This window comes from Sinohyriopsis cumingii, chromosome 4, assembly GCF_028554795.1.
Source record: "Sinohyriopsis cumingii isolate HCF-2022 chromosome 4, ASM2855479v2, whole genome shotgun sequence".
In the NCBI taxonomy this organism is placed as follows: Eukaryota; Metazoa; Mollusca; class Bivalvia; order Unionida; family Unionidae; genus Sinohyriopsis; species Sinohyriopsis cumingii.
In genome coordinates, this window is record NC_142964.1 from 67,625,023 (window position 1) to 67,644,313 (window position 19,291).

The 19,291-nt window shown below is 37.5% G+C and overlaps 1 protein-coding gene across 3 annotated transcripts in view; it reads right to left on the reverse strand.

Moving 5' to 3' along the window:
* Window positions 1-10,918, reverse strand: part of LOC149801382 (uncharacterized) — a 47,614-nt gene extending 36,696 nt beyond the window's left edge. Inside the window, exons 1-3 of one of the 3 annotated variants that reach the window (XM_089955454.1) lie at window positions 10,523-10,918; window positions 6,891-7,218; window positions 6,257-6,551 (exon numbers count right to left, since the gene is read on the reverse strand). In XM_089955454.1, coding sequence (XP_089811580.1) covers window positions 6,257-6,551; window positions 6,891-7,193 — 598 coding nt within the window. In that variant the 5' untranslated portion in view covers window positions 7,194-7,218; window positions 10,523-10,918. Of the gene's footprint in view, window positions 1-6,256; window positions 6,552-6,890; window positions 7,219-10,385 lie in introns of all 3 variants that reach the window. The other 2 variants (XM_089955453.1, XM_089955452.1) reach the window with 2 other exon arrangements.
* Window positions 10,919-19,291: the final 8,373 nt, after the last annotated feature.

Sequence of the window (19,291 nt, forward strand, 5' to 3'; positions counted from 1 at the left end):
AGGTACACACACACATTTTTGTATTGGGTGGATATCAAGGACTCGGGTATGGAACCCCATATCGAGGACATTTGTTCTGGCGATCTTAGAGTAAAAAGAAATACAGTTTGAGGCAGTAAATTAATAGCAAATGGTGATGTATCAAGGAGGGAACTGTATTATCAATTCTAAGGAATATGAGATTAAGCAATGCAAGTGAAGACATACACGTTTACATAAATATTCTGTATAATCCATGCAAACTAAGGACACACATAACTATTGACCACAACATGGAAATGGTAAACAGCATGATGTCATGCCCAGCTGTGACTCCCATTATCTTGCGAAATGAAAATGATGAGAAACATTATTAAGCCGTACATGAACTGTTCAGACTAAGAGGGTTGTGCAGACATAATTGTGGTTCTTTTTTTTTCATCTCAGAAATATCTTTAACCATTTCCAGAATAAAAGGCTGATCACATTATGATTATCCCTTCTCCAATTAAGGCATCAGTCTTTAATTGTTACTTCATACAACAATGTGGTAGGCTGGTGATTCCATACTGTTCACAGATGTGTTTCGACAGGAGCACAGTACTGGGATTGTTAATATGCTCATGTATCAAAACATGTATTGTTATATTGTAACGGTGCATAAATTGATAATATCAAGAACAACTAATATATGACATGTACCTATTCTACTAAATCTTAAACCATCATATAATTCATGAAATATGAAACTGATTTTCCTCGTTGGTATTATGACTGAATTTGATTTATTTGTTTCACAATAATTAACATGTATGAAGATTTTTATGTTAACTTTGACCTAAGAATTTAACGTATGCTTTTACACTGATCCTTTGTACTATTCTTAACGAAAGAAAACAATGATTTTCAAAAATCATGAAGACTATTGACCATGGTGTATCACAGTCGAAGAAGATATCTTTAAACAAGTATAATCAAATATCAATACAAAGGATGCACATAATTGTTGACAAAATAGAGACTGCAGACATAACGGACAACGATGACACGTTTACACAGACAGACAAAATATCAATACAAACTAAGGACACACACAATTAATGAGAAAACATGAAGAATGAGGACATTCATAAATCATGGACAAAGAGAACATATTTACACATCTAGTCTAAATGATTAATACAAACAAGGGTCTTATACTAGTAACCATCATGGAGACTGTGAACATTGGTACATCATGGGCCATGAAGACGCATTTACACATCTAGTCTGAACTATCAACATAAACTAAGGATGTACACTATTTGAAAAAATCGTGGAGACCATGCACATTGGTACATTATGACCAACAAGGACATGTTTGCATACCTAGTCCAGTCTCAACAATCAATACGACTGCTCTGGTGGCCTAATGGTTAGAGTGTCTGCCTCAGATGCGGGAGGTTGTGGGTTCAAACCCAGACCGAGTCATAACAAAGACATAAAAATGGTACTAACTGCTGCCTCACTAGGTGCTCAGCATTAAGAGGTTAGTGTTAGGACTAGTCAGCCTGATGTCAGAATAATGTGACTGGGTAGGACATCATGCTAAATGTATGCAGCATGATGCCCCAGTGCTCAACATCACTATAAACTACCACATTGCAGACATCAAAGCAATATGACTGAAAGATTGTTAAAACTATGCTAAAATCGAATCCAAATCACATCATCATCATCATCATCAGTCTCATCACCTAGTGTGGTCGTTGAGGCACTGTGCTGCTGAACATCTGACCAGTTCCCTCCACTTGTCTTGATCATGTGCCAATGCCTGTGTCTCCGCAAAACTTTTCCTGGTCCATTCTGTGATGTTGTCAGTCCACTTTCTTCTCTGTCTACCTCTCCTTCTGCCACCCTGGATGCTGCCCTGCAGGACTGTTGTGGATAGACTGTTGGCTCTAGTGACATGGCCATACCATTTCAGCTTTCTCTTTTTGACGGTGGTGAAGAGGTCCTCATATTGGCCTACTTCGCGCCTGATGGTGTTACGCACTTCTTCATTTGTGATGTGATCCATGTAAGAGATGCCAAGGATGGTTCTGTAGCATCTCATTTCAAGTGACTGGATTCTTCGTTGTAATTCTGCTGTCGGGGTCCATGCCTCACATGAGTACAAAAAGACTGAGATGACTAGAGCTTGCAATAGTCTGATTTTAGTTTTCAGACAGATATTCTTGTCTCTCCAGATGGGTCTTAGCTTTGACATAGCTGCCACTGTTTGTGCTGCTCTTGACAAAATTTCTGCTCTTGATCCCTCTTCAGTGATTATGGAACCAAGATATTTGAACTGGCTCACTGTTTCCAGTTCATGTCCTCTGACTTTAATCTTAGCTGAGATTTGTTTGCCACTACTTGTCATCAGTTTTGTCTTCTCAGCGCTTATCTCCATGTCAAATCTGGAAGATGTTTCATCCAGGTTCTTCACTAGGGTGGCTAGCTCGTCTTCACTGCCTGCCAGCCCATCAATGTCGTCTGCAAAGCAGAGGTTGGTGATGTTACGCCCTCCAATGCTGACTGTCCCACAGTGGTTTTCCAGGGCTTCGCTCATGATGCGCTCTAAGTAGATGTTGAAAAGCATGGGTGACAGGAGACAGCCTTGACGCACTCCCACTGTTGTCTGGAACCAGTCCCCACAGCACCTTGGGCAATTACTGCACTGGTAGCCTTGGCGTACAGCTGCTTGATGGTATTGGTTAACTTTTGACCCATGTTATACTTCTTCATTGTGGCCCACAATGCCTCATGCCACACTCTGTCAAAGGCCTTTTTGAAATCTATGAACACATGATAGATGTCTTGTTGGTGTTGCGAGTACTTTTCACAAATCACATACTAGTACTAAATAACTGTAACCTCCATAAGGGTTCCATCTACAACTGTTCATTAGGGCAATTACAGTATTATTTGAATATATATCTTGTTGTTATTGACTGACTGATGAATTTATTGATTAACTGATTGTCCTGCAATTAGACTTTAGTATGACATAACACGCTTTGGACTAATCCACCGCTTTGGAGATCATACTGTAATAAATTTGGAGTATGCGCATTTGGTTATAGTACACTGTTTTATGGAATTCTTAGATTTGTGTGATTACTTGTTTGATTATTGGAACTTGGTGCAATGGAAATATTCCTTAGCCCGAAATAATTAGCCAATTAGTAGGAGCAAACAGTACATAGTGAAGTGTTAGTGACTTTCCATGATACCATGGTTGACTTTGAGTGAATTCAGGTCAAAACTGCACGAGTGTCTCTGGAGTAATATAGTCCCATCAAAACGTAATGGTGTACAGTGGTGGTTTGACTGCAGTGGCAGTATTTATGGTAGGACACCGGTAAATTACACAAAGGAATAAACAAGAAGGGACTTGGCAGATACCGTTTATGTCACCATGGTGGCAAATGTGATGCAGTTGTACTGCCGAAATGTGCCTTGAAACCATGAATTGACTGGCCTAAGGTGGCACAGTAAAAATAGTTCCCTGTGCTAGGGGATAGTTGTATAGTTTCTACAGCGTGAACTGTTGACAGTATGGAAAGTTGATGAAGAGAAACCATGTAGATGTGCAGTTGACAGATATCTGGCAAGTTTTGAGATCTGTGGTCTTGCGTTGATTAGTGAAAAATTTGTATAGATTGGATACATCGGGCTTTCTAATTTACAATTGAAGTTGTATAGAAGTCTTTGGAAATTTGGGGTAAACCTATGACTTCTAGCAGAATCGTGCCAGGGTTTGACACCACTCGGTCAAGCAAATACCCCTGGCTTGTAACAATACTTTTGGCTGGATTTGAGCATTTATGGCTGGAAACTCACCTTATCAGCAATGACTATTCACTTTAGACAAAATAGAGTAATATCTTCATTGCACAATACATGTACAAATCTTCTCTCTCTCTCTCGCTCTCTTTCAGGCATATGCAGATGTAATGTTGAAAATAAGAATGTATGTTTGTGTTACCCGTATTGTGTATTTCACAGAGACTTTGTATTTTTCAAGTCACTATGGTTGAATAAATAGATGATGCAAACAACATTATTTCTTTTGTAATCTGTATAGTGTTTTGTCTCAACCTCAACACAAAGAATAATGACGGACTAAAAACAATGATAACAACAACAACAACAACTTATCTATATTAACTGAATTAAAACCTCCTAAATAGCTATAAAGTTCAGTAACTGCAGAAGTGAAGTATAGAGTTCTATGAGACTACATGTATGTATAGAGTTAGTGGATGGGGATAATTTTCTAATAAGTTTTTACAAACAGTTTATCCTGTTTTATTGTTTTGGAGCCATGAATGAACAAGAAAATACTTCAATGCCACAACACTCTCTTGGTTCACCTTCCAAATCACTTAGTTTATACATCTGCTAATTCAAGGTACCAAGTAAAGGTGTTTTGTACTGCTGATTGGATGTTTTAAACAGTTTTTTTCCACATTGCCTTCTTTATTAAACATACTGAAAAAAGACTAAATGAGTAAGAATATTACAGTCTAATGCAGCTATAAATAAATGTACTTTTAAGTTATAAATACAAGTTGGTCCAGTAGAACATCCTGAGCATTTTGGCTATTGTTAAAAACCTCCTTAAATTTGGGAAAACAATATAGATTTATGCCTTGTTTTTACATTTTGTGAGTTGTTTTAATAAGACTTTGTTTACAAGAGAACTATCGATATAAATGTAATTCATGATAAGTTAAGCAAAGTCATCAAATCACCAATTGAAGCAAGTATATACATTGAAAAGAACGTTGAATGCATTCAATGCTTTGGATCTAAAAGGAGATAATATGTTTTTGTTGTGATTTGATAGCAGAGATCTCTCTATAAGTTTCCCACTGGGCAATAAAGGACATGGTTTCAGGCGTGTGTATCGCCAGCTTTGGAAGAGAGATACACTCCAAAATCGTGAACAAGCACCAAGCGTGCAAACAGGGACCTTCCTACAAATCATGAATTTATGTTATTCTAGGCCAAAATAGGTGGTAGAAGCAAGATTTTATCATTTTTTCAAATGAGGACATTATCAGTTGGAGGAGTGTCTTGGTATGTTGGTGTGTAATCTCATGAATGTCCTCGGTTTACACCAAATACAAATGCACACACACAGAGCATCAATTTCTTCGAAGTCATGTCAGAGTAGCCCTCAGTGGGGCAGTGCCTTTCACACCATAACTATAGTGATAAAGATTAGCTGTTGCTTAGTCACAATTACTTCATGTCTATTAACTTAAGTCTAGCCTTTAGCTATTCAAAGATTTGCAGTAGCTGACCAAAATATGAACAGGAGGAGTGTCCTGGAAAAAACGAGGAGCATCATGGGGACATGTTACAGGAAGAATGGGTGCATCCTTTGAGTGGGGACATGTTGCAGGAAGAATGGGTGCATCCTTTAAGAATTTCATGTTATTTTCAAAGGAAGCTCAGGTCCCTGAGAACCTTGTATATATATTGCTATGCTACTACTCTGTGTATCCTCCAACCAGTCGATTTTAGTCACACCATACTGTTTTAGTACAGCATATCCATTTTGAGATGTACCCTGGTACACTGAAATGCTTGTTACCCATTGGCAGACTGTGTACAACAATGTAAATAAAATTACCTGCACAAAACAGTCAAAGATTACATCCATATATTAAACTAAGTTTGTCATTATTGGCATTATCATGTGAATTTAGGTGATTTGAAGCACAGAGTCGTATGTGTATTTCAGTCACAAGGTCATGTTCACACAGCATGCTCATTTTGGATTGGCCAATCAATTGCTATACCTGCAAATTCCATACTTCATTTACCTGAATATCTACAGGTGCCAGCCTTTTACATAAATGAGTCAGCATTCAAAGTTTTAACACATACAGATAAGATTTAAAGGAGTTTGAAACTATCCGAAAAAATGAAAGAGGTAATAGTACAAAACATTCAAACAGGAAATTCATCAACTAAATTCTGATGTACAAAATTTTTTAAGTTGTAAAGTTTGGAACCAAGAATCTGAACCCCTAATTTTTCATCGTAAGCAGACAAACCTATTACCTGCAAATTTCAGTTAATAGATTTGGACTTAACAACGAAACCACTTATTTCAAAGTATAAAATCTAAGATCAAATTTTCCAGACCAGCAAGGTTAAAATATAATATAATAAAAAAGGAAAATTATGCAGAAATCCCTACACTCAAGGGCCCAATGTCCATAAAGGATTTTGAATGTACCTGGTACACCATAGTTATATCCCTTTCCATGTCTGATGCGTTCCACTGGTGCTTTCTGAACCATAGGTGAAGAGTTATTTGTGCTTGCAGCACTGACACTGTGTTTAATGGCTGGCTCATAATCAGAGTGGTGAGAACTGTCATCACTACTCTCACTCTCTGATGTATCAGACAGCAGATCCAGCAGTGTGGCAGCTCCTGCCTGAGACAGATGATGAATGCTGGTGTTTGTCCTGTGTGGTCTCTCATGGACTTGTACCTCATGAGATGCCAATAAACCTCTTCCTGTCACACCCTGTAAAAAAAAAAAAAATATATATATATATATATATATATATATATATATATATATATATATATATATATATATATATATATATATATGCATGCACACATACATATATTGTTCTAAATGTCAATGTGTGTGTATGTGATTTATTGTTCCCTGAGGAACACTTTGTTTGAGGTCAAAGTTTAACTTAGAGACTCTTTGTTATTCTGCCCATTCTCTTTTTCAACTTTTATGACATCTGCAAACATAAATCTGATTAATTTTCAATATGAAATATATTTTCATCCTATCTTTCTCAATTAGGTCTTTTTATGCTTTTATTCCTTATTTTTGCATCATTACCTGAGATACATTGTGGGCAGGACTACGGTTGCGTTTCCTGGGCGATCTATTCCTGGCATGTTGATTAGTTCGAGTGGTTGGTGGTGTGCTTGTTGTGTAACTTTCCACATTGTACACTGCTTTTACAATATTTATCAGCTCTACAAGTCTTCTTTTGTCCTCAGGTAATGTAATACCAAGTCCTGGACAATCCTGAATGCTAAGTTTTGCTAATGATTCTGATTTGGTGATACCTCGTGCTCGAAATGATGAATAGTACTTTTCAAGCCTTGCTTCTTTAAGACATTCAAACAAAGTGCCCATATTGAGAATAATCTAACCAGACAACCTGAAAATAAAGAGACATGCATCTTAAATTTTAGTATAAATATCTGAAAACTTTAATATCAACCTTTCAACTCATCAAAATACATAACTTACAGCAATACTTTAATTTAACTAACATGCAAAAGGAAATTTATATAGCCATAATTGTAATAAATTGTGACCAAATTGGCCTTTGACCTCTCAAATTAGATCTTTATCTGATGATTGTGCGGAATATCCTAGTTTGCAGAAAACTGTATGACTGTACAGTGAGGGTTCATAAATATGGACTACATTTTTCTCACTAGTTTGGTATGTTCCTTACCATTGCTGGCAAAATACTCCAGGTGATGTTACAAACAATACCACTGCCTGCACAAACTGTTCAATCCAAATTCATTCTCATTTTGAAATATTGTTTGTTATCTTGGCAATTAATTGTATTTTTATTCTCACAAAATAGATAAATTTACAATGACAGTGCTGGATCTGCTAGCTTAAGACATCAATTTTCTAATGATTAAGTTTGTTGCCGATTTCAACTTGCCATAGTGGTGTTGCTACTTACCCTTCCTGTAAAACTGATTTTATTGTCTGTTATTGGGGCAAGAATGACATCATGCATTAGGCAGAAACCTCATCTCACAAAAGCATATTAACCATGACAAGAAATATGCCATCAATAAAATCCATATTTGTGGAATCTGCATCATGTGTTGATAAAGTTACACATGTTGAGACACTATTAATGATAATAATAATAATAATAATAATAATAATAATAATTTTTTGTACAAACTCCTTGTCATGAGTGTCCTTCTGCAGAACGTGACCCAAGACCATGACTTTTAGACAAAATATGTTCGGCACTACTATGAATGACCACATCACAAAAACTGATATAAATACCACTGGCTTTGATTTAATCCTTTGTAAACTGAATGTAAACCAGACTTTAAACGTACATGTCACTAACTACCTTTGTAATCCAAATTGCCTGGGATAAACTTCGACTTTTTGTCTTTGTCTGTAATAATACGAAGTAATATTTCTTTCCTGGATTTGATTGTCATTACTAAAGGGTGGAGATACTGATGCTAAAGATGACAACAAAGATGTCTGCAAATTAGGCTTTAAGTCACAAGGATGTGATGGTATAATGTATGTGTTTGTGCTTCATATAAAGAATCTTACTGACATTAAAACAACATTAGACCGAAACAGTACCAATCTTGAGTAGTTCTGGCAGGCATTCAGCAATCTGAATCTACCCACAGGCAGGAAACAATATTTAACCTTCTTGGCAGACTCACTAGAGTTGTACTGACATTGCCACATTCCAATGCAAACACTAAAAAGGACATTTTCCATTCCGACAAAAATTCAGGTTGACTCTAATGGAAACCTTGATCTAGTAAAAGTACATCATCTCCTGAGAGCTAAGATCAACAATGATGACAACTGCCACCAATATAATCCAGTAATGACCTCCTAAGAAATGCTAAAAATGCATGTTGTACATATAAGTATGAATGGCAACAAGCTACCATAAAAGGGTAAATTTGATGAGACGATCTGCATATTTTTCTATTAAATAAATGATTTGTTCAATAATTGTAATTATTGTCCATTTGCATGCAAAAAACAGGTTATCGAAAACCCATCCTCTTTTCAAAATGTATGATCCAATTTTGGAAATCTTCTGATTTATCTTTTCTGTCACATGAATGCAGCTGAAAGGGGAGGTGACCCACTGTAAGAAATATGAATTTCTGGGAACAGGTTAATCCTCTATTATCAATTGAATTTGTTAATATAGATATCTTACTAATATGTACATGATGGGTGGTGACATAAGTAGCCATTTATCAGGATTCACTGTAGTATAAAATTTAAAAAAAAACAACACAGTATTGCTGACTGGAGATATGGACATTTAAAAAAAATAGTTGGATGGACAAACTACTGGTAGCAATGATCTGACCCTTACACCTGCAGCACTTGACAGCTGTTGGAAAGTGTAACAATCCATGCTACAGTTTTAGTTCTCAGAAGAAAAAAAACCTAGACTGTACATTGTGATACTATGATTTACATCTTTTGGCAAAAAAGTTTTATATAATATATGTGATTAAATAAAATTTTTAACAAATGTAATTAGGAAAGTATACTCATTTTATGTTTATGCTTAAACAGGGACCATACAGGTTTATGTTGATAAATTCAAGGACAATTATGTACAATTCAAGGACAGAGCACATATTGTCAAGGAATAACACAAATTGAAGATATTAAGATAAAATAGGTGAAGTAAAAAGATTAAGACAAAATAAATGTACTTGAAGGCAAGTTGTATTTGCCATTAATACAGTGGGAATACAAGTCATCAAAAGTACATGCACTGCAATCCAAACTGACACTGGCACCACATATAAAAAAACCAAATTAAAAACCCATAAAATCCTGTGAAGTCAACCTCTACTCTACTCTTTATTCCCTCCTTTCATGTCATGTTTCATGAGAGCAACAAAAACCCTGTTTATAATGAGAGCTCATGATTTGTCAGTCACTTAATTCTACTTGCTGACAGTTTTAATAGATGTGTCTGCAGTAAACGAGCATGTACTACACCCTTTATGATGTAAAGAAAATGTACTTCAGGAATGCACATGTTTAGGATGTTGTATAATGGAGAATATTTGTATGCAATTAACAGATGCCACAATCACTTACTGTCCAATAAAACTTTGAACATTGATTTTTTTCTTCGAAATATGAACAATAAAACAAAGGAAATGCATAAACAGATGGTTCAAATATTCTATTTTGTTCTAGTTTTCACAAAATTCAAGTATATTCAAGGACACAGTCAATATTTGATCACAATTTAAGCATATTGAAAGATATGAAACAGGATTTAAAAAGCAAAGGACATTCAAGGATATTCAACGCATGTATGAACCCTGTAAAGGCAAATTTATACCATAACCAGTATCTCACCTACCCACCCCAGTCCTGTTCCTTACTCATCACTTTAATTTTGTTATTGTCTAAATAGCTTAGATTCATTTATCATCATGGATCCTGAAAAATCAGTCATATCTAAGGTAGAATCAACAGTTTATCAGAAAGTATAATCTTGTATTTCAATGTTAAGATCTTAAATGGGATATGTAAATATCATTGTACCTTACTCTGTTCTGCATAATGCTACTTTGGTAAATCTCTGGTTCGGGCAGTTCAAACTATGTGACCTGGTGCTGGAACCTGGATGTTTAGAACTAAAAGATCATCACACCCGATTTTCGTAGTCGAATGTTGCTTACCCTCATGTGTTTACTACATCACCAACACATTTATCAACGATGACTAAAATCACACAAAAGAAACTGTCCCAATCCTTGACCTCCTGGAATAATTCCAAATCTGGTATTAATGATTTCAGTCATGAATCAATGTTATTTATAGAATTTTTTCTTCACAAAATTTCAGCGCTATAACTCAAATTATGCAGCAGATGGTAGTGTACTGGTCAATACATTATTTATGTTTGGGCCACAACTATGGGTAATATCTATATTGCTTCATGTTCAAACTTGCAACTTTGCACTACAAACATTGGGCACCTCATTCCGAGGCTAGCGTGATAAACTAGATAGTAAATAGAAAAGCTAGAGAGTAGCTTGACATTTTACAAATCCATTGCAGCTTATTTGTATATTACGACGTGAATTTTGGCTTAGAGATTGATCGATAATCACACTCCGACAGAAATGTTCACAACCAGCAAAATGTTGCACGTGAGCTTAAATCATCCCAAGTTTAAACTATTTTTAATCAGTTGGATCCATATCAAATGCAAAATAACTAATGTTTTCGTAAAACATTTTGTCTGATATTATAAAGTAAGAAAGAGCGCTCTATGTTTTTTTTTAGCACATGCTTTACACACTTAGACGCCATTTTGAAAGACGCGATTTTGATCGGCTTGGAAACCAAAACTCAAAAACATGTATATAAACTTTATCAGTAGTATTTATTGTATAAATATAAAAACAAAATAACTTTCATTGCAATATATATTTTTTTGCTGACTGTCAATATTTCTCAAAAATAGCACTGTTATCGAGATTTCAGATTTCAAATAGCAACGAGATTTCAGGAAACGGTGTGTTATGAAGATACAGTTTAGGAGAGAATATCCCGGACGCATAATTTATTACATACCCATTTAATCTTAAATGGTTGATCGGGCGTTCGATACAGATGTTCATTTTGTGATTCCGTATAGCATACCTAAGTCTTCCGTGTGGACAAAATCTTTGACAATGTGTTCTCTGAAGAAGCTGGTGTGCAAAGTGATATCAAACATGAGAGAGAGAGAGAGAGAGAGAGAGAGAGAGAAATGCCCCCTTCTGAGAACTACAGTTATGTATAATTCCCAAGATACATTCCACAATGTAAATTATCTACATTACCAAACTTACCTCAAATCCAGTTCAGCTTCCGAGTTTCAAAATTATGGTCTGCGGAATTATACTTTTAAGAAGAAAATTTAAGTGAAGGAACGTTCAGCTTGTCTATTAATATTAACGAGGAAACGAATTTGCTTTGTAAATCTGAGGATAAAACTGGCAAACATTTTGCAAGATAAAGGTAGTCGTATCATAGGGAGCTGCATCTGTTTTGATTGTGATGCAAATTTACATTTGAAGAATGACATATTGTTACAATATTGCCGAGACTTTTTAATCTCCGGGGCACATAAAAGAAACAATATGTTTGTTTATATTTTAAATTCTTGCGACTCAATTAGAAAAAAAGAGAAGAAGACAGGCGAATATTGTTTAGAAGTTTCTTGCTAAAATATATACAAATGGCTATTAAAAATCTAGTCTGCATGTTTAAAAGAGACAGAATCTTCGATTTCTTAAAATATAAACTTAAATTATCACTTTTAATTCATGGAATCAACATTTATTTGTTTTAAGTGAAAACAAAACAAACTGAGTTTGAAAGTTTAGTTAAGTTAATGAGTTTTCTGTATAAAATAGAAAGAATATTTCATTACCGCTGGTCTGTGAAATTTTACCTGCAATTTGCTTGGAAATTAGAACGTCCATTCAGTAAGCAAGAAAAATGGCCACTTACTGGTCCAAAAACTTTGTTCCATTTGAGAAGTAATAATTTTTTTTAATACAAATATCCACTCCTCTGTGACTGCAGTTTAAATCCGTTCATAACGACCGCTCCATTGGCCTACTGGTTAAAGCGTCCGCCTCGGATGCGGGAGTTCGTGGGTTCGATCCCCAAACGAGTCATACCAAAGACTTATAAAAATGGTGCTAACAGCTGCTTCGTTTGGCGTTCATCATTAAGAGATTAGTGTTAGGACTGGTCGGCCTGGTGTCAGGATAAAGTGACCGGGTGGGTCATCATGCTACATGTCTGCGGCATGATGCCCCAGTGCTAGACATCACTATAAACTGCCACATTGCAGACATCGTAGCGATATGACTGAAAAATTGTTAAGGCTACGTTAAAAATCCAATCCACAACACAAATCCATTGATATGTCCCATACAACATTTTTTAAAATTCAAAGCCTATGAGCAAGTCCATATTTGCAATGCAGACAGACCGATGACTCAACTGCACAGTATATATACCTAGACCAGCCCCAGTTACGTACCTGGAGATTTTTCATATGGTTGTATAATATCTTTCATAAAACGCCAAAAAGGCCTAATTCACAATTTGAAAGTATACATTTTATGTGAATAAAACGGTGACATGTAATAAATGAAAAACAGCACAAGTGCTTTGTTCCTAGTAGAGGGAATGAACTCTTTTGGTACGTTATAGGAACATACATCTCGGTCTGACGGTCATCACTTATTCATATGCCGTATCAAACTCATTCTTTCTGCCCACTCCGAATGTGTTGTTTTGTTGTTGTTGTTCTAGGGTTTAACGCCATTTTTCAGCACAAGATTGGCTATACATGGCGGCCAGTATAACTGGCGGAGGAAGAACCCTGATAAACCCAGGGAAGAACCACCGACCCACGAGCAGCTACTGGCAGGCTTTCCCACGTACCCACGCTAGCCGAGCCTTGGACTCGAACCCACGCAGACAGGGGTGAGATGGCAGTGATCCGGAACGGTGAGCGCTTTAGACCACTCGGCCACTCGGGGCCCCTATTGTTTTGTCTTTGTATAGATTCCACAAGAAACTGTGCATCTCCTGGTATATTTAATTTTATTACATACTCATTAGCAGTGAAGTGGGACGATTCAGCGTCAGTGGGAATTAGCATTACAAACCACCCTGGGACTGTTTAGCGTCTATGTAAATTTAACATGGGAAAAAATCGTGGGACTGTTTAGCGTCAATGGGAATTTAACATGGGAAAAAAATCGTGGGACTGTTTAGCGTCAATGGGAATTTAACATGGGAAAAAAAAATCTTGGGCCTGTTTAGCGACAAGGGGAAATGGAACAGGGTCGGGACCCTATTTTAATACGGTCCCGACCTTATGGGTCTATGAAAATGGAACAGGGGAGAGGGATAGAACACATACACACACACACACACACACACACACACACACACACGCACGCACTATAGACAACAGACATTTCTTTTAAAAAAAGGGATAGGCAATGAAAGTCAAGGTCTTTTCGAGACCTATGAGTGGCCCTGAAAAGGGCTTTTGGTTTTATGTTAACATACCATGCTGTTAACATACATGACATCGTATTGGTCTTCTTCTTGTCCTCAAACTATGTCTTACTTCAGGGCCATAAATGAGAACCCTTTTTAAACATCCTTGCCTCTCCACGTAGATTCTTCTTTTTCAAGCACAGGTTTCTGTCATTCTAACAATAGTCCAGGTAGATCGGACATACATCGGTATGTCCGTCCCGAACATCATGGAAGAAACAAGAGCTGATGATTCGACTGTGGTCCACATGTTGGGGGTGCCGAGAACAGGTGAAGGAATGCAGTGAACTGCGTTTATTTATAGGAAGAGGAAGAACTGAAACGGATTGAGTTGGTTAACCAATCCAAACACGCGTTACAAAATTCAGTCAGCCCACGTCTAATCCGAAGAGAGCAGTCTGTGACGTCACATGTCCTATATAGATTCGCTAGCGCCTGTGCGCAGTCAATCCATGCGACAGTTTTTCAACATGACGGAAACTCAGAAAACGATAAATTGGGGTGCACCAGCCGTGGAGACTACCCAAGGGAACCCGGACTTACTTTCAGAAGGGGTGAATTGGGATTTTGTGGATTTTCTTACCTCGCAAGAATTTGTTCCGGAACCTTCGTCACCTTCTCCTTCATTACCGCACGTGGAGAATTTAAGACAGAGACAGAAAGAAGAATTGGATAAATTTATACAACAGCAAAAGGAAGCGGAACAAGCTTTTCTCCTACAACAATAGCAAGAAGAAGAGGTAAGAAAAAAAAAGAAGAAGAAGAAGAAGCAGCAGCAGCAAAGAAACAAGGGTGTGAAAGTCAAACGGTCACGGTACTGTTAGACATTTTAGCAGAGTTAAGAAGTCTGAAACAAATGTATCAGACTTCTTTATTACGACCGAAGAGAATACGACCTTCCCGAGCTAAACACTTCAACTCTGTGAGCAGCAGAGTGGGCGAATCCCACAACTTTTAGAAGCCTCCAAACGCCGAAATAAGCCTTTTATAAAAACGCGTTGACGCTTCATTGTAAACGTAATTGTCGCTGCGTTTTTGTTGTCGTCGTCGTAAGAAGGGGCACCGCCTACAACTTCCAAACGCCGAAATAAAACCGCGAGGGCGTTCGTTGTAAACATAATTGTCGCCTTTGTTGCTGCGTGCTGTTGTCGTCGCCCGCTCTGCTGCTCTATATCTGAAAATGGTATCTAACCCAACCCGATACCGTGTTCGAGGATCATGTAAATTTATCGTTACAAACCCATGTGGTTTTGCCTGAGCACGACTAAAGAAATGTTTAAAAAGTTTATAATCTATATCACCTCTGCACCAAGTCTGATGTATATTTCGTAACGTGTGTGTGTCAACGCCGTTGAACAGCGCAAGAATGTTACAGTTGTCCCTGATCACTTTCGGGATTTGTGTATATCGTTGAGTTACATAAATCACATCCACATTTTTATGTCTGCCGCGTGAGAATATCCTGGCAGGATTTGATTGTTTGTCCAACATCACATCGTCGTACACGACTAAATTATTAATACTTCCATCAATATCATCGATACTTGGTGATTCATCAATACTAGTAATAAATTCAACAACATCATCATCGTCGTTTGGCGACTTTGCATTCTCATTAAAATCTTTTAACACGCTGTAGCATCGCTGATCGTCCACAGATGGAGCTACCAAATACAACTTATCCCACTTCATCCACTTCATTATTAAATTAAGTAACAACTGCGTCTTACCACTCCCAGATGGACCTGTAATTATCATTCGAATTGAATTTGGTAGCACCGAGTTATGCTTAACTGGCTCTCGTCGTTTTGTAGCAGAAAAGTCAGGGATCTCCATTAGATATATTATAAAAGAATATGGATTTATATTGTGTGAAATGTAGAGCACGTACCCCAACTGCAGACGTAACAACCACTACAACAAAAAATAATCGACAAGCGCTTACAGGCAAGTGTGAACGATGCGGCACAAAAAAGTTTAAATTTATTTCGTCAGGTGGAGCGCCGAAACCAAAGTCAGCGCCAAAATCAAAGCCAAAATCAAAGTCAAGTAAAAAAGAAAAGGAGGTGATATTGCAGTCAAGTTAGGAAAATTACCAGGAGTTCCGTGAGCTAAATACCCAGGAGAAAAACATCTTCCAGGATATAATTACTGTGGTCCTGGAACCCGACTTGATATCAGACTTGATGCCTTAGATCAGCCCAATCCAGGCGAGTATCCGATAAATGCTACTGACAAAGCATGTCATGTTCATGATGTAGCTTACCGAAGTAAGGATCAACAAGATAGGCATCTCGCGGATGTGAAATTAATTCACGCGTTAAATTCCATTACTGATAAATCTTTCAAAGAAAAGTTAGCAAGCCGGTTAATAAAATCTGCGATGAAATCTAAGCTTGTATTAGGCGCTGGTAATTAATTATAATGGAGTCGATTTATTATTCCCCAAGAGGATACTGGAGAGGTAGCGCAGCAGTCAGCAAGCTCGCCAGTGCAGCAAAAGTCACACGTGATACTGCTAAAAATTGGTTATCCAAAAAGGCAATATGGCAAATTTACCAACCACCGCCTAAACAAATTCACTTTGCACATTTTGATGTTAGTGTGCCAAATGAAGTTCATCAGGCTGATATATTATTTCTGCCACATGATACCATTCGTCGCAGCACGAACAAGTACGCGCTAACTGTATTTGATGTTGCAAGTAGATACAAAGATGCAGAACCGGTAACGACTAAAACAGCATCTGAGGTTGCTTCTGCGTTTGAAAGAATTTATCAACGATGACCTCTGCGATGGCCAAATCTATTACAAGTTGATCCTGGTAGAGAATTTCAGGGTGCAGTATCATCGTTGATGAAACAACATAGCGTCACCATCAGGCGAGGACATACTGCAATTCATCGTGATCAGGCAATTGTTGAGCGATTTAATCGAACACTTGCTGAGCGGTTATTTGGATATCAATACGCGAAGGAATTCATTCAATATACGAGATCACGCGAATGGGTTGCAAGATTACCAAGCGTGATAGCTGCGCTAAATAATGAAATAACTCGATCAACCAACATGAAACCTGCCATCGCGGTCACTAAAAACATATACCTGTACAACGACTTGGTTTTTTTAGCACAACCAATACTGGGTAATGTCACTGTGAGATATTTATATGAACCAGGTGGACTTGAAGGTGGTAAAAAAAGAGCGACTGATCCTACCTGGAGTATTACCGCACACAAGATATCCACCGTAACAAGATCCACTGGTAGACCAGCAATCTACAGGCTGGATTCAACTGCTCCTCAACGTGGATTCACACGTGAGCAATTACATGCAATTCCCGAAGATACACAGTTACCACCCCGATCACTTAAGTAGCACCCAAGGCGCTGGCGCCTCTACGTCGATTACATTCAAGACAGGTCAGCATGGTATTTTCTCGTGTATGACCGCGACTGTTATCTTTTCTGTCTACGGTGAATTGTCTTGGATTTTTATTACACCATAACATTATATAATTACAGCTCGCACAGTGATTATTCTGTTGTTGTTTTAGCGCGTTAATAAATTCAACATCAAGGTCGAAATCGCGAATATTTTTTTTGTCACTCTGTTTGTAACCGGCTAATTTTTTTTTCTTATTATGTCACTGTTGTTTTCATTATTATCAGCTATTGACTCTTCCAAGACAATTCTTCGCAGTTGAGATATTCTTCTGACTCTGGACACAGATAAGTAAACCAAGTTTGACCATTCGATTCGATCATCAACGATCCAGACAGTTGTATCACTGATAGTCAGTCCTTGAGATGAATGTATCGTCATTGCGTATCCTAGCGTCCACGGGGATTTACTCATGCGCAGTGCGTCTTTAGCAGCATCAATGTCAGCTAGCACAATATCATTCAATACTAAATTCTGTTTCTCGGTCTGTCCTGGTATATCAACATCATCTATATTCTGTAACCGCGTATCAGCTGGTCTATAACACAGCGGCGTTGACAACATTGGAAATTTCTCCCGCTGTAATTGAAATAACTGCTGTTGAAGTGTGTTTCTGACTATCTTTCTACTTGCCACTATCAAATCGTCTGGTTTCCATGTTTTCCAAAAGTCGCTCATTGAAGTTTCATTAACCATCTCGCGCATGATTTCACATTGAATTTTATTCGGTTGTAATCTGATTAATGTTTTAAATTCCTTCAACGTTGCATCAAGTGCTCTATGATCATCAGACACTTCTTCATAATAATCAACAAAATCTTTTAACCATAAATGCGTAGATGGACCAACAAAAGGTGGTGGCTGACAGTGATCGCCGCACATTATCATAGCTGTATTTTTTGTTAGCATCCAATCCAGGAACAATTTTAATACATCTAACGACACTGTGCATATCTCATCCCAAATTATTTTCCCAGGAATATATTTTGTTCCCATTCGATCTGAAGTCCATACACCGCCGCTGTACTTAAAAAAGCCGTGATAAGTGCAAGAATTAACTCATCGTTGTTTCATCTCCCTGGCGAGTCTGTGTGTAGGTGTTAGCACAATCATATCTGAATTTCGAAATAATTCAATCGCTCGAGTTGTCTTACCAGACCCACCCGGTCCGTTCAGATAAACGGTTTTGTGTCTGGTGATTGGATCATACACAGATGGTGCATTCGACATTTCTGATAATTCTGATTTGCAATAATCATCCTTAATTTCAACATCAGCGGATTCACAATATCCATGTAACATTTCCTTTTTTATTCTCCACGAACTCCATGATTCATCAGTGCTTGTAAAACGAGCCAGTGATTCTGAATATCTTTTAATTAGGTAAAATGAATCCGTTGCAACTCTAACTGCAGTGTTGGGAAATCGATTTCTCATTGATAGCAAATTTATAGAAACATAAGCCAGCATCGAAGATCTTAAATGTGTGTATTGAGGCGATTCCCCATTAATATAACTTACAATTGTGCCTAACTTTTTCCCGTCGGACAAGAGCGCGTCCTCCCGATTACAAAATATATTTCTCGCAGCGACATCAGCAATTATAAAATTTAATTCAGCGTCATCGATAATCAATCGTGAGTGATGTAGTTTATGATCATATGCGCCACCTTGAGTAAATTTACCAATTATTCTTCTCCCGAGATCCTTTGCTGTTTTTTCACTATTGTTGAGTTTAATCTTAAGAACTTTAGGAGCCTCACCGACAAAGATATCCATGGGAGTATTTGGACTCTCTCGTGCATACTCTTCAATGACTTCATCGAGACTGATACGCTCCGGTGTTGGTAACCAAACTAAAGACTGCGGTCGATATGATATGATTGCTTCACTGACAGTCAAGGATACCAGTATTCGGCTGTCAA